General features: G+C 35.3%; 1 protein-coding gene across 1 annotated transcript; it reads left to right on the top strand.

Annotated features, from left to right (window-relative positions):
• The first annotated feature begins 5,729 nt into the window (after positions 1-5,729).
• On the top strand, positions 5,730-23,959 carry ZRANB2 (zinc finger RANBP2-type containing 2). Its single transcript, XM_007198684.3, is given in 11 exon segments — positions 5,730-5,880; positions 8,315-8,367; positions 8,458-8,566; positions 9,620-9,702; positions 14,892-14,968; positions 15,244-15,378; positions 16,535-16,704; positions 18,243-18,329; positions 20,287-20,302; positions 20,304-20,445; positions 22,093-23,959. Coding segments are annotated over 11 exon segments (1,014 nt in total). The 5' UTR covers positions 5,730-5,824; the 3' UTR covers positions 22,179-23,959.
• The last annotated feature ends 733 nt before the right edge of the window (positions 23,960-24,692 follow it).

Raw genomic sequence — 24,692 nt, 5'->3', positions numbered from 1 at the left:
AGCCATTTTATTTTTATTTTTGTTACTTGCAAGCATACAGAGCTCTAATACAATATTCGAAGCCAGATTCTTAGCTTTGTAGATTCGGAAACTCAAGTTTATCATTTCCACCAGGGCACATTAACGTCTTGGGGATCAATATGTTAAGAGGACCCATGAGAAACTAATATGCACCTCAGAATGTCAATTTATCAATCTATAAAGAGAGCTGTATCTAGAAAGAAAAACTTGTATGGAGAATTCACTCTGGGTATTTCACCATGGTAGGTTAAATGCACTCAGGAGAGGAAATTACCAATCACAGGGTTGTTTGGTGAGCATACACAGTTGTCCCCTGGTGCCCTCGGGGGCACTGGTTCCTGAACCCTAGGCAGATACTAAAATTGGTGGATGCGCAAGTTCAATAGTTGGCCTTCCCGTCCACATCCGCAGATTCAACCAACCTGGGTTGTGTAGTAGTGTGTTTATTGAAAAAAAATTTGTGTATAAGTAGACCCGTGCAGTCCAAACTCTTGTGTTCAAGGGTCAATGATAATGAGAAGAGAATGAGTAGTCTTGAGGGATTTTTCTTTCAAGTTAGGATAATTGAAATTCCTTCTCTACTTTAGGAATATTTCTCTTTGAAAAGTTAGCTGTAGTCCTTGAACTCAAATAGCTTTCTATTCTGGTCATTGCCAGATATATTCTTATATTTTGTCTACTGTTATCCTAGACTTATCTCAAGTCATCTTTCTGTTGACATATGATTCTCCCAGAAAAATTTTACTAACTATAGTTGATTAACTTTTTGGAACTTTAACTGCATGTTATTCACCACCTCTGGCATCTATTACTTGTGAGCCTTTAATTGAATAATAATAACCATTATTTATTGAGCTCTGTTTATCAGGCACCTAAGTGAGCTTTCTCACTTAATCCTTTTAGCAATTCTAAAATACTGATACTATTATCACCGTCTCTGTTTCCTAGATGAAGAAGCAAAATACAAATAGTTTAAGTGATTTGCCTAAGGTCACATAGTTAACAAGTAGTAGAGCTGAGATTTGAACCCAAGAAATCTGACTCCAGAGTCATCATATATTACACCTTATGGCCTTTCACAAGGTCCTTACAGTTTCTAAACCTTGATTTCTTATCTGTAAACAAAGCTAATAATATCTTTCCTAGGGGTTCCCCTGGCAGTCCAGTGGTTAGGATTCCATGCTTCCAAGGCGGGGGTGGGGTGGGGTCGGGGTGCGGGTTCCATCCCTGGTCGGCTGGTCAGGGAACTAGGATCCCACAGGCTGTGCAGTGAGGCCAAAAAAAAAAAAAAAAACTTTCCTAAAGACTGCTGGGAGTCTAAATGTGACAATGGATGTAAAGCTCTTAGCACACTACCGAATATACAGTAAATAGCTATTATTAAAATAATTCCCTTGGGAATATGGATCAGATTTGGGAGAGTCCCGTTCACCTTAATATCACAAACACAAACCAGATTTTAGAGTGAGTTAATTAATTCTATTTTCAGATGGCTGATCTAAACAGTCACATGCTAATCCTTCCAACCTCAATTCCAAATGATACTTTATTACCCAATTTCTAATTCTGAGTGCCTTCTGGAGGCCACAGCCACCCAGCCCTCCATCTTGCAGACTGCACTTAATGCTCTAAAACTCAGTCACAACTTCACACTCCCCAGCTTTGCCTAGGGTAACTGCTGTCCTAGTGACCTAAGAAGTGACTTTCACTTTCCACAAATTCCCAGATAAAGATTAGAGAATTACTTAGTTATGAGTATTAAGTTCACAGATTTATTTATTTATTTAAATTCCTTGTTCTTCTGAGTAAGACCTACTTACTTCAAGAACAAATATTTTATGGTTGCTTGTTAAGTTATAATTCCAGATATTTTATAACACAAGGATTTATATATTATAAAATTTTTTTAAAATTCTGGTCAGTTAAAAAAACATGATTTTAATATATTTCAATTGTAACTCATGCAGTGAATTTAAGATTTGGAACTTTATAAAGTTATTTTTCATTGTTTTTGAATAGCAGATTTTTTGCCTGCATGCGTCTGAACACGCAAGAACAAAATCTGCTTGATTTTTCTGTATTTTAAGAAAATTATCTTAGTTTAGAAATGTAAACCTCAGAAGTTAGATCATTGCCACCTCAAACCCTCAGTTAACTGTAGAACTGAGAACAGATCTTTTCTTAATAGCTTTGTAACACATCTTAATATGAGCTATGGCGGATTCAACATCCCAACTGTAAGAAACCTCAATCGCCATTAGGGCCAGAAGGTATCCATGTATCAATCATACTCACAATGTCACAGGGGGGTCTGTGATCACTCCTTTTGCCCCTAAAGTTAGTACAATATTTAGCCAGGATCTACTGGATGAGGATAGGTGGGATATGGTGAAATGGGCAAATTCATTTGTTTACACTTACTGAAGTTTTAAGAAAATGCCTAAATTATAAGTGCCACAGTTAAATGAATTTTTATAAAATGAACATACCTATGGAACCAAAACCCAGACCACGACAAAGAATATTACCAGAACTCCAAAAAGCTCTTAATGTCCCCTTTCAGTCATTATCTCCTCCCCACTCCCTAGGGTAACCATCATCCTAGATTAGTTTGGCCTGCTTTTGAACTTCATGTAAATGGAATCATACAGCATGTGCTAGTGTGTATGTGGCTCTTTCAATTCAATATTTGTGTGTGTGTGTGTGTGTGTGTGTGTGTGTGTCTAACAGCCATACTCTTCAATGTGGCTGCAATTTGTTTATTGTCATTGCTGTACATAGAATTTCACTGTGTGAACATATAACAGTTTATTTACCCAGGCTACCATTTATAAGTAATTAGGAACTTCTACTTTGGGGCTATTATGAATAGTGCAGCGATGAACATTATTATATACATCTTTAGTGAACATATGTGCATTTCTGTGGGGAACATACTACTTGGGAGTGGAATCTTATGGTCATAGGGTATGCATATGTTCAGTTTTAATAGATTCTGACAAACATTTTCCAAAGTAAACGATCAACTGACACTTCCACTAGCAGTGTATAAGAATTCTAGTTGTTCGACACCCTCTCTAACACTTGGTATTGTCTAAATTTTTCATTTTAATCATTCTGATGGATGCATAGTGGTAATTTGTATTTCTTTGACTTGCAGTGCCAGCCAAAATGGAGTAAGACCACTACCGCCTATCTTTCCTACTGATTACAACTAAAAGTTCAGGGCAAAATACAAAAAGCAACTACCTGAGGACTCTAAAAAGTAAACAAAAACAGGCAGATTGGGGAGGAGAGTCAAAACTTAGAAAAATGCCCTGTGTGGTTTTTTTTCTACTTTCTTTCACAGCTTTGACCTGAGGTCTGGTACCCAGTTCAACTGTGGTTTCACAAAGGAAGCAAAAACAGAAAGAAATTCCATATTTCTAGCCAGATGAATGGGGAAAGGGAGCTTCTGTGAGCTAAAGTCTGTGGGGGAATACTTGGCTTTTTTTCTCCTTTTTTCCCTCTGGGCTTGACCTGAGAGTTAGGGCCTAGGCTTGGACAGCTACAACACCAAGAAAAACCCTGTCTTTCTAGACAAGGAAACTGGGAACAGGAGCTTCTGCAGTCCAAAGAATTTGGAGGGAATTCACGTTTTGTTTTGTTTTGGTCTTTTCTCTCACCTCTTTGCTCCAGTGTGGGCCCTAGTCAGAGGCTGTAGCTATGGCACAAAGCTAAAACTCCAAGAGAAACCTCATACGGGCTTCCCTGGTGGCGCAGTGGTTGAGAATCTGCCTGCCAATGCAGGGGACACGGGTTCGAGCCCTGGTCTGGGAGGATCCCACATGCCGCGGAGCGGCTGGGCCCGTGAGCCACAATTACTGAGCCTGCGCGTCTGGAGCCTGTGCTCCGCAACAAGAGAGGCCGCGATAGTGAGAGGCCCGCGCACCGCGATGAGGAGTGGCCCCCGCTTGCCGCAACTAGAGAAAGCCCTCGCACAGAAACGAAGACCCAACACAGCCATAAATAAAATAAATAAATAAATAAATAAAATTTAAAAAAAAAAAAAAGAGAGAGAAACCTCATATTTCGAGCAGGCAAAGGAGACTCTGCAAAACAAAGAATATGAGAGGAATATCAAAAAGGGGTGAGCTGGAGAAGGGAACTCCTTAATTCTATGTATGAATCCACATAAGTCCTGTGCTCACACCTGAACTGACCATCTGCAGGGCAGACAAAAAGCTGCACAGCCAAAGATATGTTAACTGAACTACAATTTAAATTACTACCCAAGTTCCAAAATATTCCTGAGTGTTCTATGTATAGAACAGACTCAAAGCAGCACAATAAAACCTTTGAAAACTGAACTGATATGGAACCAGCACCCAAACTCAACTTGAGATACGAACCGAACTGGATTGACAGCCTCCTAAAACAAAACAAAACAAAAATCAACATTCCCCAAAGACTTTTATCAGGACCCAGAGTCTATGCAACATAAAGTCAAAATGTCTTGGAGAAAAATCACAATTACTCGGGAATTCCCTGGCAGTCCAGTGGTTACGACTCTGCACTTTCACTGCCAAGGGCCTGAGTTCAATCCCTGGTTGGGAAACTAAGATCCCCAAAGCTGCGCGGCAGAGGGGCGGGGGATCACAGTTTCTCAATATATAACGAACTGGAAAAATATGGCCAGCTTTTAAGGGAAAATCAACAGCTACCAACCTCTAGATAACCAAGATGTTACAATTACCAAAGACTTTAAAGCAATTACAATTAGAGTAGATGAAGACATTGTCTCTAGATATATGCTGTACTCTAGAAAAATTCTTGCATTTTTGTATCCGAATTAATGACAAAACCTGTGAACCAGAAGGGATTAAACTGTCACACAAAGTAACATTGTATAGCAGTATATATACTGCTAACCAGTGTATAGCAGTAAAATTAAGTACAGCTACATACAAATGTATGCAACAACCTAGTATGATTTAAAAGCACATTGCTGAACGAAAAAAAGTTGCAGACGATTACATAACAATAAACTATCCTTGTAAAGCTCAACCGTTTATCAAAGTTAACATACATGTACACAAACTAAATTTTTAAAAGCAAAGGAATAAACCCAAAATACACGAGAGTGTTACCTCTGGAGGAAAGCAAGGTAATAGAATGGGAAAAGACAGGTAATTTTAACAAAACTGCCAATATCCTAGTTCCAAAATTGCTGGTTGGTTCCCATGTGTACAATGCTTATCTGGTATACCTATTTACGTACCCCCAAAACAATAAGTGTCTAAACAACATCCCGTGTCCATGGTGACAGAGCAGAGTTCTCGAGGCTTTATTAAAATAACTTCTCCAGAAACACGAAGAGCCCACCACACCTCACCCTCTTAGCGCAAGCCGAAGAACCCGCCTTTGCCAGCGGATCACCGTCACTTCCGCCCCCGCCTCCCTAGCTCCGCCCATCTGAGCAGAAGTACTTTCCTTTCGGGTCCTCCCGCCTGTAGGGGGCTCTCCGAGGCTTCTAGTGCCACGGAGGCCTCCCGCCTAGGCTGTCCCGGCGGCGCCTGTTAGTTTAGCTCAGAGAATTTATTTGCATTTTAAGTCTTTCGGCTAGGAAAAAATCTCACAGGCATCTTATTCTGGAAAATAACGTTCAAACTCAATCCCGGCCGAGGGTTCTCACTGTCAAACTCTGTCGCAGTGGTGGGAAGGAGTCAGGCAGCGTGGGGACAGCCCCGGAGTGCCAAAAGTCCCCGGCCCGCTTCCTCCTGTGAAGACGCAGCTGCGGGAGGTTGTGGTGGTGGCGTCCAAGATGTCGACGAAGAATTTCCGAGTCAGTGACGGTGACTGGATTTGCCCTGACAAAAAGTGAGTTTATGAAGGGTCCCGAATTGGAGCGGGGTTGATCGGTAGAGGCTTTCTCGAGTCGACTGGGCATCTTCCGTTTTTACGGTCTCTGGTACCACCAGCCGGGTGGAGGCGGCGAATTGCCGGCTCCCGGGCGGGAAGGAGGCTCTTAGTCTCCTCACTATGAGGTCTTTCGGGAGCCTTTGTTTTGAGTATGTCTCCAGCGTCTCCTAGATCGTGTCTCTCCAAGTCAGCCAGTTGTTTTCGGGAGCGAGATGGCCGCCCTTTTGCCCCACACTCCACCCCCCCGCCCCCGGCCAGGTTTCAGCGGTAAGGAAATCTCCCATCGTGCCCAGCTCGGTGTCTGATCTCCCCCACGTGACTTTTCCCTGCAGAACTTGACTGTTGTTCGCGGAAAGCGTTCATTTCTTGAACTCATGTTTTTGTTTCTCATAATTCACCTTTTTTTTTTTTTTCCTCCAATTCAGACTTTCCGTACTGTTGATACTTTTTCCTCCCGAACACTATCCTCTTTTGGTTGGGGACATTCTGATTTTTTCTTTATTGACCTTTAATTACCTCACCAAAATTAGACCTTTCGCCTCGTTAGAGCCGAAACACATGAGCCTTGTGTTTTTGCCTGCTCAGCCCTGGAGAATGCCTGCTTCAAAGAAGCACGTGTTTTAGTATCTCTGCTGAAACCGGTGTGCTCTATTAAATTGTTAGTACTATTTTATTGATGGGTCCTCAAGTAGGTCTACCTATTTGGAGAGATACGAAAATTACTACGGAAGGTAATTGTCAAAAAAATGAAATGCACAACTCATGTTCCAAAAAAAAACATTTGATTTCTTAAGCTAGCCACAGATAGCATGTGGAGTTCATGGTAGTAAAGTAAAAATTTTGAAGCAAATAAACCTAGGTTTAATTCCAGTCCTATCGCTTATGGATCATGGAACTTTAAATAGGTTATTTAGCTTTGCTTAAAAAAAAAAAAAAACTAAGGTGGAAGAGCTCCCTTACAGTGATATAACATAGACTGTATGTGTAGAGCAATAAAATGTAGCAAATACTGATTGATAGCTATGGATAGTAGTTTTGAAATCAAATGTCAAAGGAGAGTAAGTCCTTATTTCCCCAGCATTTGCCTTCTATTCATATTTTAAGCAGTTTAAATGAAACATCATGGTTTTTTACATAAAAAATTGATGGCTCTCGATTGCATAAAGATTAAGATGACTTGAAGGGTCTCGAGTCTAACCATTTTGAATAGAACAAACAAGTGACTTTTGTGTTGTTGGTTATGTGTAGAATAATGTGCTTTTGACAGTGTCATTAATGACAGTATACTCAAATATTTGAGGTAGGTTTTTGTAAGAGAGTACATTTCAACTCAGTTACAAATATATGAACAGGGTAACTTCAACAATGTGTATAAATCCAGAAAACATTTTCAGAATATATTTTCAATGTTTATTGGAGTCATAAAGATATTCTTTAGGGGGGAATAACAACCTCAAAATTAATTGGAGTGCTTCAGTTTAGTGTCTATTCCATATTTCACAACTTTATTTCATACTAGTATAACACCTAAAAAATAATCAGCATTTTAAAATTTAATCTGTACATGTTATTCAGAGCATTGAGCATGCTTTTACTGACATGCAGATGCACTGTGAAGACCATGTTAGTGAACCCAGTAAGTTTTTTGTTTTTGTTCGTTAAATATTGGTATAAAGTGATAGGTTACTTGATGTGTTGAGATTATTGGTTGTAGTTTTTCAACCAGGTTTCAGAGGTTGATAAATATCCCCCAAAACTCAGTTTTCTTTTTATTATTGAACCTATTTATATTTTTAGTCAGTACAACCTATCTCCCTTTGTTTTTTACCATCCCACCTCCTATTTCTAACAAGAGTATTTTATTAAGATCTGTGAAGCCGTATCTGACTTAACCCATTTTCTCCCCCTTGGTTCACCCTTAGGATTTTGTATTTCTTATAATTCTTATTGTATAATCTTATTTTCTATACGAAGAATTACTTTAAAGTTTTTTTGAACCCCCGGTGCTTCATCAGTAATTGTTCAAGTGGACTCACATCTCACTTAAGCTTTGTGAGGGGATTTCATTATAATTAACGATATGTGCTAATAGGACACTGAGGCACATAGATCCTAAGTGACTTACCAGGATCACATAATTGGTGAGTGAAAGATTAGAGTTTCTTATCCTCGACTTGTGACTTCAAATCTTGTATTTATTCCACCTAAATTTTGAGGGTTGGTTTTTGGGGGGATTTTTTGTTAACATTGACATTAACATGAAAAGAGATGGTGGTAGAAGTTCTGGACCCAGGTATATAGGGAGGACACATTAAAAAGTTGTGTAATAAGATTTTTAAAATTATATAAGTTTAGTAGATGTCTGTATAAATATTTTTTACTTTATTTTCAGATGTGGAAATGTAAACTTTGCTAGAAGAACTAGCTGTAATAGATGTGGTCGAGGTAAGCATTTAAGGAAGCTTCCTTTAAGACTGTGTATACAGATCATTTCTTTATTTTCCCAGATTCATACTTCATTTTTCTATTCTTCAGAGAAAACAACTGAGGCTAAGATGATGAAAGCTGGAGGCACTGAAATAGGAAAGACACTCGCAGAAAAGAGCCGAGGCTTGTTTAGTGCTAATGACTGGCAGTGTAAAACGTATGTGTTTCAAATGATCGTCCTCACTTTTTCCCGTAATAATATATCTAGCCACTACTTGTTAATATTACCTACTCTTACTAGTCACATTGACAAGCCAAAGTAACCTTTAAATTAAAGGTCTGTTGATTATTATTAAGTCTATATATGACATAGTATAAAGAACTTTTAAATTCTATTTTTTAATGGTAATATTAGTTGTTACTAAGATGAATTATGTATACCAGTAAACAGATGCTTAAGGTGAGCTAACATTCAAAAAAAAAAAAAAAACGAGGGAAGGGTATTTAAAAGCACTAAAACCTATTTCTTTCTGTTAAAAAATCTCAAAAACTTTTAGCCTGTATTATTAATGTGAAATATACCACAAAATTTATTTTGCCTGTTTGCACAGTAATTTTAGAATCATAACTCACATACCATAGATAATTATTCCTAATTAGGTAGGTTTCTTAATATTTCTGGTTTTCACATGCTGTATTGATTTTTCCAATAATCCATCTTTTCTGTTAAGCAGATGAATCAAATACACATGAAAGAAGACTGAATCGGAAGAGGGTCTTACACAAATTTCTGGTCTTACAGATACTAAGTTAGCATTAGATAACTTTCCAGCAAGATTAGTTGCTGAATTTGAGATCCAGTGCTTGAACTGATTCTGCAAAACAGATTTTTTTTAACATTTGGAAGGTATAACCTCACTCTTGAGGTGAATTTGGAGACTGGGAAATTAGTAGAACCTTTCATTTAAAGTGGTATTTTTCCCCCCCTATGATGGCAGACTCTATAGATATAATTTGTCATTGATTTCTCATAAAATGACAAAGGCAGTCTTCATGCTGTATAGGTTTTGCTTCTCTGCTTAAGTAGTTCAGTCTGTTGGAACCATACTCTCTCTTCAGAATACATACATGGGTACATTTTCTTTGTAGCATCCTTAGTACACATTCCTTTATGATAGTGAGTTCACTCTACTTTTTATTTTAAAATTTTAAAAATTTACTATTTGTCTTATGTTATAGTCTACTAATTTGATATTTTTCACTTTTAAAGTTGCAGTAATGTGAATTGGGCCAGAAGATCAGAGTGTAACATGTGTAATACTCCGAAGTATGCTAAGCTGGAAGAAAGAACAGGTAAGATTCAAACGCAGTCCAACTAAATGATTTTAAAAGAACTAAACATTGAAATTAATAATTATACCACTTCATAAGAACACAGTAAATGAAGATTGTTTATTCTGCCCTTTTTTGTGGGGGCGGGGGCTGCTGCTTTGGGTCTTTGTTGCTGCACGCAGGCTTTCTCTAGTTGCGGCGAGTGGGGGCTACTCATCGTTGCGGCGCGCGGGCTTTTCATTGCAGTGGCTTCTCTTGTTGCAGAGCACAGGCTCTAGGCACACGGGCTTCAGTAGTTGCAGAGCGTAGTAGGCTCAGTGCTTGCCGCACGCAGGCCCTAGAGTGTGCAAGCTTCAGTAGTTGGGGAGCGTGGGCTCAGTAGTTGTGGCTCGCGGGCTCTAGAGCGCAGGCTCAGTAGTTGTGGCACACAGCCTCAGTTGCTCGGCATGTGAGATCTTCCTGGACCAGGGATCGAACCAGTGTCCCCTGCATTCGCAGGCAGATTCTTAACCACTGCGCTAGCAAGGAAGTCCCTGCCCTTATATTTTTTTACCTTGTTTTTTTTCCCCTCATCCACAAAGTCATCTTTTGTTTGATAATTTCACAGTTTACAAAGTACAGCATCAGGAGGCCTTATCCTTACAAGTAGTCAACATTAGGATAGTTTTAGAAATGCTTTATTCCTCACTCTTTCCTCTGCTGGTCTAAATGTTTGTTATTAGTAATGATAGGGTAGTACCATTTTTTTAATTCATTTGATATCCTGCTATGACAAAAAAGAGCATGGGGCACCATTTAAGTAATTGTCTAAAGTTTAGGCAATAATTATCAAATTTGGCTATACATTAGATTCATTTGAGAAACTCTGAAAATCCAGATTCCAAAACAGCTATCAAAGCTCTTTCGGGGTGAGTCCCAAAAATCTGCAGGTGATTCAGATAGTGTTTGGTAATCATTGGCCTAAATAGTAACCTATCATTGGCTCTGTGTGTTGTCAGTGGTGGGGTGAAACTATTTGCTTAATAGAATATAGTTTTCCCATTATCATCAATTATTGCAACCACATTATCAGTGTACTTCACATCTGATTTTATCATTCAGCAACTTGTACAATCAAAGGCTCCATTCTATATGTAGTCACCTTGTCAGACCTAGACTTAGTAAACTATTTCCCTGTTTTCTTTTCCTCCCTGACTTTAGACAATTCCATTCTCTGTATAGACTAAGACCTTTTAAATAAGGGTCTCCCTTTTTTTCCTTCCCTTATCTCTTTAAGGTTTACATTATTTCCCCTATATTTTTAATCTATCCCCCCCACACCCCTTTGGTTCTTTATTCTGTCTCCTTTTTGGTTTTATTTTCGTGGCCACAGAATGTTGGGGTTCTTCAAGGTCCAATTCCTGAGCTCTCTTTTTTGCTCTATATTTTCTAGGCATTTTCTTCTAAGCCCTAAGTTTAAGTGAGCATTGGCACACCAATGAGAACCAAATTTATGTCTCTAGCTCAGACTTCTTTGACCTGTATATTCAGCTGCCTATTCAACATCACCCTGTAAATGTCAAACTCATTATATCCAAACTGAATTCATGATTTTCCCCCAGGACGTGGCCCTCTTTTAGTGATCTCTTTCTCATGATTAGTACCACCCACCATATGCTTGTTACATAAACCAGAAACTTAGGTGTCCTTCTTAATAACTCCTTCATTTCTCCTGTACCCCCAAAAGTCTTTTCCATCATTACCCTAGGCAGAGATACCACTATATCTTGTTTCTTGGAAAAAGAGCCATCTTGTTGGTGTCTGTACATATTCCCCTCCTGCTCAGTTGCAGCCAGGGGTTTTTTGTTCCAAACTAAAAACTCCATTTGTGTAAAACCATTTTGATTGCTTTTAGGATAAAGTCCAAAATCTTTCAACAGTTAAAAATTATTATTCCTAAAAGCGTTTTATTTATTCACATTCTCTTTGACCTATTTTGTGACTTCTTTAAAAGTTTCACTAATGCAAGAGCTATAGTGTAACAACTGAAGTTGTCAAAGTTTGTTTGATAACCTCACTTTCCTTTACTCATTATCTTTTTTCTGCCATTCCGGTGTCTTGACTCTTTCCTATTTCCCCGTATATAAGTAGTTGTCTTTTGCTGGTCACTGTTGAAGATGTGAGCTAATACATACTGTTGCTCTCTAGTTTCTCTTTACTATTTGTTCTGTTTACTAATTAATCAAAATACAGAACCATAGAATTTTCAAGTTAGTATCTCACTTCTTCCTTTGAAGTGCATGTTATATTCATCCCCTTTTCTCTCTTCATTTCCATTGTCACAACCCTAATTCAGGCCAGTTTTAAATCTGTGTTTGATCCTTTACTGGTCCTTGCTCATATTTTTACATTTTTTGAGACAAATTTTAAGATATGATTTTTATTTTAACACTTGGCTAAAAACATACAGAGGTTCTTGGTTGCTTGTGTCATCTAAATTGTATTATAAAGCCTTTTAAAAAAAATCAAAACTCATTCTTTAAATGGTACCAGAATTGTGGCGTTTCCTATACTAATATATTGAAGAAGTATTTTTTGGCCATTGGGCAAGGTGCTGGGGATACTTGAGTGAGCAAGACAGACATGTAAAGGCAAGGATTAATGAAGTCTTCTTTGAGAGAGCAATGTTTAAGCTAAGAAGTGAAAGTAGCAAGTTGAGAGATCATTCTAAGCAAGAACAAACAGCTTGTGTGAATCAGGCCCTGAGACTTGAAAGAATTTAGCATATTGGATGAATTCCTAGGAGCTCCAGAAATCACTTCAGAAATAGGCAAAGGCCATGTAAATCATGATAAGGAGTTTTATTTTATTCTAAATATAACGGGAAGTAACTGAAGGATTTTTAGCAGGGAGTGACACGTCTAATTTTCTTTAAACATTACTGGTTTATGGAAAAAGAATTAGGGGGTGGGAGTGGCAAGAGTGGAAGCAAGAAGACCAATTTTTACAATATTCCCTGAAGAGCTTCAAACTAGTAGAATGAGGGAAACACACATAAATAAGCCAGTTATTCCTCTAACTCACTTATTATTCAGTAGAAATGATGCTGAAGTGTTTTTTATGATAGAGCTACTATATTTCCCACGTATAGGGAAAGAGTTCGTGAGGTGTATTTGTTGTATGGGTTCATACAGCATACCTTAATAATCTCTTTATTGTTAGCAGATTGTTTAGGTTCTTTTTCTATGGCCTATGTGAGAGAACATGAAAATAGCTTTGTATTTGCTATCAAACTCACTTTAAAGTAATTTTACTTAGATACCTATGCAAAATCTACCTCTATGAGTTACCATTCACTTTCTAAATCTTGGTATAATTGATTCTTTAGCTCCCCATATTTGCCATACCATTTTTTAGCTTTAGATTACTGACTGAACAAAGACCTCTACTAAAAGCCTATTGATAGGATTGTTTTAATATGTTTATATTTCCACATATAAATAGTCCAGTTTATCAGGCATTTTTCTGCACTGGCCTTAAAAACAATCATTCTGTTGTATCGTAGTTTTTCTTTTTTTTTCTTACGTGAATCATTTTCCATCTAGATCCCGTGAATTTTTTTGTCTTAATTTTTCACCAACTTCAAAGTATTTTGAGGTTTAGGTCTTTACTGTTAGTCATCTCTTACAATTTGTTTATCAAACTACTTGTACCTTAGTCTCAGGACATACTGATACAGTATTAAACATATATGTAGAGACAGGAAGCTGTATTGTTGAATTATAACTTTCTGCAGTGTTCATATTCCAAAATTAACATTGAATTTGAGCTGTTTTGAGGTGAACATATACCCAGTTGTACTTGTTTCTGTTTCTTTATATTTGATACTCTGAAAAACTAGAGCCAAGATTTTACTAAGGAAAAGTTGTTATTGGTATTTAAGACACTTTTCACTTTTGTATCATATGCATAGAAACAAAAGGAAATTCTTGGATATTACAGTTGGAGTCTATTTTGTCTCCAGAACAAGGTAGGAGGAGGAGGAAAAAAGGGATGATATCTAGTGATATCCAAGGATAAACACTGATACATTGCAGTTTTCACTGGTACAAAGTACAGTGAAGAAAGGAAGGATTTTGTATTAATGTGATTTTTTTTTTTTAAGAAAGTTAATTTTATTACATTATTTTGTTGGGGCAATTACATGCTCTCTACTATTTGTTTGTGGCTCTTTTATGAAATGATGAGAGGGTAAGTGATGAGTTTTTTAATGTCCGTGATTGACAGATTTAAAGTCACAAATCTTGAATTTTTAAAAAATACTTTTTTGTCCATAAGTTTATTTAACATTTTGCTGGTTCATTAAATCCAGGAATCACTCTTTATGTGCTGGTACTGTTCTGAAATATGAGGTAGTTAGATTATGTTACTCTTAACCACATCTCTGTTTTTTTTCATTGGGAGATATTTTCAGAATTTCTCATCTCATTTTCTCTGAAACTAACTCACTTTCTTATTCCAATCTCTGTTAAGCCTACATCAGAGATCTGTCAGTCTAAATTGTAGATGTTAGTTGTGACAGCAAACAATAATGGTTGCTGATCCTGATTGCTTTTTAGTAGCATATTTTCAGTTGAGAAGTTACTGGCTTCTTCAGAAAACCTGAGTGACTTTTAACTGTATTTAAAACCAATTTGGATGTCCTTTATTGTGTCATTATATTTGTCTATATAATTAAAAATTTTCCAAGCTCTAGTTACATTTTAGCCCAGCAAAATTTCAGTGTATCAAAAGATTTCAGACCATTTTCAACTAGTAAACAGTAAAATTTGATAGTTGGTTCTTATTGAACCCACTTCTCCCAGAAGAATTAGGATAAACTACAGAGGAAAGTCCTTTTAAAACTTGGTTATAGCAGAGGTTTAAGGAGATGTTTTCCACCCATATATTCCGTGCATTACTAAAGTCATACAGGACATTTTGAAATTGAGAAGAGCTATAAGTGTAGCCATGGGACTTTTCCAGCTATGGTATATAACTTTGAGACTGTTCTCTATAGTGATTTGGTGGGGGGTTTTTTTGTTTTTTTTTTTAGACCAGTAATTTATTAAAGGGATAGACAAATGTCTTTGATAAGATTTTCTTTTTTTCTATTGCTTGTAAGTGATTCTGACATGTTTTTGTTACTTTGATGAATTGTTATAACAGTATATGCCCCCCCCCCTTTTTAGGATATGGTGGTGGTTTTAATGAAAGAGAAAATGTTGAATATATAGAAAGAGAAGAATCTGATGGTGAATATGATGAGGTAAGCTATACATTAGTGTGCAGGTTGAAAGCAAATTAGAGAAACATGTTAGAAAATACCTTGCAAAAGGAAAATATTAAATGTATCTCATTTTTGTAAGTACACTTTGAGTCTTTTACAGCAGCTTACCATTTTGTAGGAAATCATAATGGACTTAAACATATAATTGACATAAAAATGTATATTAACTAAATATATACAAGTAATTTCTTTGAAAAAAAGTATTTATTTTAACAGTTTCAGCTAACAGAAATATTATGAAACTTTTTCTATAGTTTGGACGTAAAAAGAAAAAATACAGAGGGAAGGCAGTTGGTCCTGCATCTATTTTAAAGGAAGTTGAAGATAAAGAATCTGAGGGAGAAGAAGAGGATGAGGATGAAGATCTTTCTAAATATAAATTAGATGAGGTAAATTATTTCCTTATATTTCCCCTTTGTCTTATTCAGGCTATGGGATAACTTATGAATGTCTTTGACAACCTTTGGCCCATGGTGAAGATGTGTTCTCCAATGTAATCATTTGTTTTCACAAAAATTTTGAGCTTCTGCTCTGCCAAGCATTATTCTGACTCCGGAGATACAATAGTGACTGAGACACAACCACCCTTCTCTTAAGGGAACTTAAATTCCAGAGGGGGAAAGACATAAATGAACAAGATAATTTAGATAGCAATACTGTGGTGCAGACACATGATGTGATAGCAGAGCATTAGAAGAGCTACTTTGGTTTTAGTGGATGGGGGATTTCTGAGGCAGTGGAATTTGAGCTGAAACTTGAGTGACAGAATGATATGAAGGAGCCTGCTGTAAGAGCTGGGGTCAGAGCACTTTTAAGGCAGGGAGAACAGCAAATAAAGTTTCCCCTAGCAGGAAACAAGCCAGCACCATCCAAAAAATCATACATAGGCTAGTGTGGTTAGAGCAGAGGGGAGAATGTAATGAGGGAGTCAGCAGCCACATTAGGTCTGGTGATGTTTTTTCTGTGGGGCCTGAGTGTAAAATTTTATGGATGAATAGATCCAGATTAAGGGTACTTTGGGGACTGAGCATAGGATGCCCTTGAATGCAGCTGAACAAATCAATGTGAAACAAGTTTTAAAAACAAATGAGATATTTATCTGATCTGTGTTTTAGAGTGATGACTGTCAACATATTGAGATACTTGGGAGGCAGAATGGATTCGCAGTTAGGGAGACTACCTAAAAGGTTATGGTAGTATACTAATGATTGAAGTTCTGAACTAAGACTAAGGGAGCTGGATTCACGAACTTTTAAGGGAGTAAAACTGAAAATTTTTGACAGCTCATTTGGAAATACATTGTGATGAAAAAGAAAATGAGTATGACTTCTACATTTACTTCTTTAAATGTCTGAGACAGTCATTAAGTCTCTAGCTGAGATGAGGACTGTAGTAGTCAGATTTCAGGACTGAGAATGAATTTGCTGAGGTGTTAGCTGTATAATAAATCCATATGGAGATGTCCAGTACACAGAACTATTCATCATTCCTAGATAGCATGGATATCTAAATGTCTAAATATAATTGACTCTGAGTTTCCGTTAGGATGAGGATGAAGATGATGCTGATCTCTCAAAATATAATCTTGATGCCAGTGAAGAAGAAGATAGTAATAAAAAGAAATCTAATAGACGAAGTCGCTCAAAGTCTCGGTCTTCACATTCACGATCTTCATCACGCTCATCCTCCCCCTCCAGTTCAAGGTCTAGGTCCAGGTAAACGGGTACAGGTCAAGGGTAACACCAGTCAAAATGTCAGTATCTAACTTCTTTACTTATAAATTTTGTTTTTCTTGACTAAATAAGCTTTCCTTTTATTTCAGAGTTTTCATTCAAGTCATCTTTTATAAGATAATTTTTTCTGTCTTAGTGCCATGAAGTTATTGTCCAGTATTTTCAGAAATACAAAATTTTAATATGAAACTTCCTTAAGTCCATTTTAACACCATGCCTTTTATTAAAATAGACTTTAAAAATTCAATTAAATCATTATATATAGTGATATTGAGTTATCTAAGGAGATGGTTTACATTTAGAAATTTTAAAGTAAAGGGAAGATTTATATTTCCCACTAGTACAAAAATTTTCTAGGCATTTAAGTTGTTGCTTACTACACAGTGTTTTATTTGGTATATGTGTTCTGAATAAAGAAGCAAATTCAGCTGTATTCTATTGTCTTAATGCTCATACTTAGAGCTGTCCAGGAATAAATTAGAAGATGTAATTTGTGTTGTACTTGAATATTATTTTGTTAGTAATGTAAAGTTTTAATTGAAAAATCCCTCGTTGTGCAATCGACAATAAAAATGAAATTTTGGTTGAGAAAAAGCAATACCTTATGTAAGCGATCTTCCCTTGAAGAACTCCTATTTAGTTAAGTGAAACTATGTGCAATGAATTTTAACTGTATTTGGGAATAAAATATTAGCTAATTGAGTAATTAATAATTAGATAATTGTTAATTGAGTACTGTAAAGCCTGAAAGCTTAAAAGAGTGATTATAAAGATAATTTTAAGGTAAAAATTATTGTTTTTCTGCAGATTATTATTTTCAGGGACAAATTAAGTGTATAAATTAGTAAATGAAATTTATTTCATTTGTTGACTTTTTAAATTCAAATGGACCATCCATATCTCCCCTATGTCATTTTTCAGTTATATAATTACGTAAAACAGTGACAGGATTGTCAATGTAGTTTCTCTTTAATTCTCTAACCTTTGAGTAGACAGAAAAACCTGTAGATTTAAAAACGTACACATATCAACATTTAAGCTTTATGCTAGATAGTGACTAAGAAAATAGAAGGATTTTTAAATTGGAAAAGGGAAATTGATGGAAATATTTCACAGAAGTTAAATATAAACTTCAACATCCAGTATTCCTGGATGTGTAAGTTCCGGGATACTTCTAAATATTTGTGAACATATAAAGTATTCAGTGTTAATAAAGTGATAATGCTGGACGTTTTTATTTGTACAATCTCGAATGATTTTTAGAGAAATTTTGTCAAACTTGGAAAGTAATAGTTGATTATTTTCAAAAATTATCTATTACCTTAAGTTTTGGCATAAGTATTAATACAGACTAAAAGTTTAAAATAAACCTTAAAATACTGTATTTTGAAAATATATGTCCCAAATAGTATTCTTACTATATGAAAATGAATTCTAATACATATTTTTCTTTCAGTGTTCGTATCACAAAGCTTAATTAAATGGTCCTGGAAAAAAAAAATCCTTCCATGTTGTTCCAGGTCCCGTTCAAGAAGTTCTTCCAGTTCGCAGTCAAGATCTCGTTCCAGTTCCAGAGAACGTTCGAGATCTCGTGGGTCGAAATCAAGGTGAATGAGGTAGCATCTCTCTGTAAAGCAGAGAGAAAAAATATTTAAAGGCTGCAGAAGGCGTTGCTTTTTTTCCTCTTTATTTTGCTTCTACTTGTCAATTTTATTTTAGCATTAGAAAACTAATGCACTTGCCTCAGCTTAATTTTCTCACCGTGAGACGTTTCCATTGCCAGCAGTGTGCCAAGACATTCCCATGATTGAATTAACATGGTTATTTTCCATTATGCAAGGTTTGCTATTTTTGTGCTAAACTGTGATGAAGTAGGAAGATGGAGCCAAGTCTTATCACCAGATGTCTGTTCATTATAGTTATTTTGCAGTAGTAGTTAAAATAAATTGAGATATGCAAATAAAAAGTTTACTCCATATTTTAAAAGGAAGAAAAATAACTGCCTCAAAACAGATTTTGTTTTGCATGGCAATTGTTTCAAAATTTATAGAAATAATTTTGTCATTTATATTAGATGAAGTTTCTGGAGGGTTTTACTTCCATTTATCTGTAATATAACAGAATATTGTACACAGTATGTATAGTATGTAAGAAATATAGACACTTCTTAAATTCCACAAATTAAATCAAGAAGTTTGGTTGGTTAGTCTAGGTAGGATGTGATCTTAAAGTAAGCATTCTTGTTAACCTCAGGTTGCATTTAGTTAGACCTGCAGAGGGAAAATAATTTGTAGAGAAGCAAGTGAGAAACTAGCTTTTAGTCTCTTGAAGTTTTTTCTAGTCTTGGTCAAAATATACTGCCTTTCTTTTTAATTTAATTTGTTTATCTATTAAAGGCAGCTAACATGAATAAGAGATCAACGAAAATTCCACTTGTGTGGAAGTACACTGAAGTGTAGTGGTAGCTATTTTAGTAAAAATAATTGCTTAATAGCTTATTTTAGAGCCAATCTGTAGCATTAGAGGGCAACTGTAATTTGAGAACATTAAGGAGAAAAGAATGATATGCACACTTGTATTAAGCCAATACAAAATAGAGAGCAAGTGAGATTATTGTTATTATTATGTATTATCAATGTTTCATTTCTTTTATTTGAGTGCTTCTTAGGTGAAGATCCTTAAGTCCTAGTTCCCTTTGGGAAGCACTTTAATTAAGGTTTACAGAACAGCCTTCATATTCTTTTCAAACATTTTTTTCATTGCTTATAACTTTCCAAAGAATTCTCCTTTTGGGCTTTCTGATTTTATTTTAAGCCCAAAGGTGAATTTTTTGGGAAGTTTGAGCTAAATTACTTCAACCAAAATATGTAAATGAAGAAAAAAATTGTATTTAAACATTTGCGCATTTACCTCTGCCTGAAACATGTGAATGTCAACACTTCATACTTCATGGATAGTAATCCTTCATAAAAATAAATATTGTTAATATAAATCAAGTTTTAAAGTTATTCATTTTATTTTCGTTTGAATACCTAGCGATTTAATAGCTACTGTTCTTTGTCATTTTGTCCCCCTATTCCTGCTTTTTCTACAGCAGCTTAACTAATAAGTTGCATAATTCCACAGCGAATTGTTATGCTTACTTTCCTCAGGAAGTTGTATGATACATATTTTTTCCCCAAATGGAAGGATGTAGTTTCTAGACATAAAGTCATGCAAATGCCCACCTGTTAGCTTTGCTATTTATGTATACTTTAAAATGAAAGCCTTAAATTTTAAAAGAAGAATTTAATTCTACTTTAAAACATTAAGCTGGTTTTTAATTGTAAATAATGAGCACTTATCTTAGAATTTTTTAAAGTGATGAAATTAAAGTAAATTATTTAAGTAGAATTATTTCATGGTTGAACCAGAAGTCTTCTGTTGAGTAAGCAGTAAGTATTCTTTCTTATAAAATTTTTATAGTTATAAATTCTGTTTGTTTATTTTTGGAGCTATTAACTAAACCATCTGCCTGATTTCTTCTTTTAATGAAATGTTTGATTTGTTTCTCAATCAATGAAGATCCAGCTCCAGGTCCCACAGGGGCTCTTCTTCCCCACGAAAAAGATCTTACTCAAGTTCATCATCTTCTCCTGAGAGGAACAGAAAGAGAAGTCGTTCTAGATCTTCTTCATCTGGTGATCGCAAAAAAAGACGAACAAGATCACGGTCACCTGAAAGGTTTGGGTTTCTGTAGAAATAAGAATGGGTGTTCTTAAGTGTGTTTAATAGAGTAACTGAACTTCTCAGTCAAGGATTAGATTTTCATTATCTCCTTCGTTCCCACTTCAAATTATTCTTTACAACTTTGGACTTCAAAAAACAGATAATTACTTTGTTTATCCTTTGTGCTTTGATCAGGTTGTTTAGAAAAGATCAAACCACTCTCTTCACTATTTGATCATTTTGTTTAAATTTTTATTTTCATATATAATTATTATAGCCAACTCTCGGTTATTTCTGTCTCTTAAGATTTTAATTCAGAAGCTGTGTGTTGACGTAATTTAGAGGTTGATTTTTATAAGTATTAATTTATGCTATTGATTTTACATTAAATATTAGAAACCGTAGGATTCTAGGGCATCTAATAAGAAAATTAACTATTACAGATCATTGGAAATCTGTCCTAATTTAAATATGTATAAATGCATTTCCACAACAAATTATTGTTTCGTGCCCTTTATAAGGAAATTGTTCTTGTAGCTAATACATTTTTCATCTTTCAGTCCAAGTCCTTTTTTTTGTAGAGAAAGACCTTTACTAGATTACTTTATCTGTGTTGACATTTTTAAAAGTGGGAAAGTGTGTCATCTGTCAGCCTTTTCTGCAGCAGGCTAATTAATTATTTGGATTTATTATTTTTCTCTTGGTTCTGAATGTCTACATAGTCATTTTAATGGCTTCCTTAATCTTTGCAAATTTTTATATCCTTTCAGCTTGTGAAAGTAAGGATTAGATAAAATCTGATTTTTGCTGTGTTCAGTGCTAGGATTACCTCTACTTGTACATAATGACTGGTTTTGCATCTTCCCATTTTGGAGTTTAGATGTTAAGGTTACACACAAGTAGTCTCATTTCTGTGCATTTGTTCCTTTGTAAGAAAATTACTCCATACTTCAATGAAACTCATTCTGTTGCTTTTTTTCCACGTCTGCAAATTTTTATCTTAGCCACATATAATCCCCCTAGTTTGTTGTCATCTAAACTTAATGAACATGTTCTCTATTCCATAAGCCAGGTGATTGGTGAAAACACTAAACAACCCTGAGCCCAGGGCCAACCCCTCGGAACACCACTACTTTACCCAGGTTGATATATTGCCTTATTCATATTAGCTGCATGAATATAATCCTGTAACTAATTGTACAATCATCTTGTGTGACCTAGATTTCCAAAACATAATTATTTATGGATATATATTTGCATACACAGAAGCCTTGCTATATCTATTTTACATATAGACTTACCACATTATATACAGTGTATCAAAGAGAACGATTAAGTCACGCTGCCATCACCAAGTTTATATGTCTTTGTTGTATTAATCTGTAGTTTTATACAATTTTGCAAGGCTTTCTTTCATTACCTTAAATAATTGAGAGGTGGCTATATCTTGAGAGATTTTTAAATTATGATTGCACTGCTACTGGGCTCATATCCAAGGTCTAAGTACTAGTTAATTTTATGTGTATAAGTTTATATCTCAGATTTTAATTATTCCTCTTACCAGTGTAATGAGGTTTAATTTTCATATTCTCAAAGTCTTATGAATGCTGATATTCAGCTCCAGCTTACCAGATTACCTGCTTTCTCCATTATGTCTTACAGGCACCACAGGTCACCTTCTGGATCATCCCATTCTGGTTCCCGTTCAAGTTCAAAAAAGAAATAATGAATTAAAATTTACATCTTAAAAAAAAAAAAAAAAGTCCAGTACAGTGCATGAAGCATATTTTTTAAGAAGTTGGTGTCTTACTTGGTCAGAAGTGCTAAATCTGCTAGTAGAGGTGCATGCCTTTCATTGCTTTTCAGAACAATACAGCTGTGTTTATTTGTGAAATTAAAAGTAAATGGTATTTTAAGCCATAATGTCCCGAAATAGATGCTTTGTTTATCATTCATTATTTACAACCATTTGCTTCATTTAAAACCATCTCAGCTATAACAAAGTACTTTGTTTTTTAATTTGAACTCTTGGTTTTCTCATCTCCAAATATGAGCATTACCTAGGCTTGTCTGGACTTTGGGCATGGAAGCAAGACTGTGGTAAAGTAGTTGGAAACAATCTGTTTATGTTAATCTGGGAAAAGGAGTCAACCTGTTTATGTTAACCTATGTCGAAGTGATTCTTATTAACTAGTTGTAAAACAGTCAACTGGAAATTTCTTTATTTTGAAATTCCCTATGTTAAGGGTGCCTTAGAATCATTGTTTCTCTTTTATCCAGTTTTACTTTTTGCACCACCAAGTTTAATACGGAAAAGTTTTGTGAATTGGAGAGGAGAAAGGTGTTATTTATTTCTCCTTTTCTGACACGTAATTTTGAGCAAGAATGCCAAACAGTTCATCTCTTCTCTACTAATATGGTTGATGAGAAAAACATCTTAGTTTAAAATGTTTAATATTTTTAGGAGCTTTGTGTGATATCCTTTAAAAATCTAGTTATCACATTATAGGCTAGACAGAGTTAAATCATAGTTAATGAGGAACAGATTGAAGAAAGTTTTTGAAGTATATTTCTCTTTGGGTGAAAGACCAACAGACATTGTGAATTTAAGTGAACATTTGCTTTGAGATGTTTAACTTTAAACACATTGCATAAAATTTTCTTCTGAGTAACAAATGAATGCTTATTTCCTCGTGACATAAGCAGAAATAATTGTTCCTATTCACTTGAAATTACTTATGGCTTAAAATACTTTCAAGGTTTTTTTCTCAAAATTAAAATCTGGTCATTTGAGCTCTGTTCTGTCTTCTGGTTTTAAAAATGGTTTCTCTTAACAGTATCTTCAGTGACAATGCAAGGTAAGTATATTAAGGGAAGTTGACAGTTGTGCTTGGGAACTTTTGTCATGGGGATCAGTATCCACATTTTTTGTTTTGGGCGGGGGGGTTGTTTGTGTTTCCTTAATATTAATGTTTACTGAAACTAAAAATTAAAATGTTTTAAGGTACTTAGTAGACAGACCAAAATTATATTTGCTTTTATTTTAAAATGAGTGATTTTTCTCTTCAACTCATCTAAAGATGAAAATGAAATAGCTTACGTAGAAATATTTTGATAATATTTTTACAGTGAACTTCCCCTGCTTTTTTTATGTCTTAAAATTTTCTTTGCTACATTTACTGTAGGTTGCACAAGAACTTTTACTCTCTTGTAATTGTGCCTCAGACTTCTTGAAAGTCCACCTTCTAAATTGCCCAGATGATCTTCTAGATTCTACATGTTGTCATTGGTTTATTCTTGTGCTTTCTGTATTTAAATCTTTGGCTGTACTAATAAGTAAATGCAAGGTTATAAATTTAGCTAATAGTAGTTTACAGACAGTTCAAATGATTATGATTTTATTTGGTTTAACAAAGCTGTACTAGTTCATTTCGTAAGGAAATGATGCTGTAGACAAATGTAAATAAAGCTTGTGAGTCGAGCATCAAGTGGTGTTTGTTAGAAATAAATTAGAATTTTTAAGCTCTGATTTAATCTTCATTTTTAAGCTATTTACAGTCTGGTTTGTTACTTTTGATTGTGCATCTTAAACTCCCTATATTCACTTACCCTTTATGTAAGGTCACCTTATTTTTATATATGAATGCTTGGTTTAAAACATTCCAAAGCCATGATCACTATATAACCTTGGACACTGAACAATTTTTGTGACTTTTTTTAAACAGAAGTGTACCCAAATTAGTTGAATACTTTATACCAGAACATAACCTTATTCCATGTGGCAAAAAACATGCCATAGTGTGCTTCCATTAAAACTGTCACTTTATAGCACTCAACAAGTATCCCTTTTAACTGCCAAGTGTCCTTAAATTTCCATGTGGAATCCTTCATCTAAACAACATTGAATGGCTGGTGTCTGGTAATAAATGTCCAAGTTCAGAGCAAGCTCTAAGCATAAGACCATCTCTAGGCATACTTACCAAGGTAAAACTAATCTTTGATTTTTTTTTTTTTCCTCATGTTTTCTTCTTGATATTTGGCATCCACAGCTAGTGTTGTAGATGCTGGTGAGAAGGTAGGGAATTTCTCCCTTCTGCCCTACCTAAAAATTTTGACGTAATCGTTAGTTGTTTTGTTTTGTTTTTTAATAGAAATAATCATTATAGCTTTCCTGAACTGGAAATAGTTTTATTTCTGGAAAACAGTGGAGAGTTTTAATTAAAGACAATTTAAGGTATATAGTAGTGATTTGCAGGCTTATT

The sequence above is a fragment of the Balaenoptera acutorostrata genome, chromosome 1 (genome assembly GCF_949987535.1).
Source record: "Balaenoptera acutorostrata chromosome 1, mBalAcu1.1, whole genome shotgun sequence".
Taxonomy (NCBI): domain Eukaryota; kingdom Metazoa; phylum Chordata; class Mammalia; order Artiodactyla; family Balaenopteridae; genus Balaenoptera; species Balaenoptera acutorostrata.
This window is presented reverse-complemented; position numbering and strand designations above follow the sequence as displayed.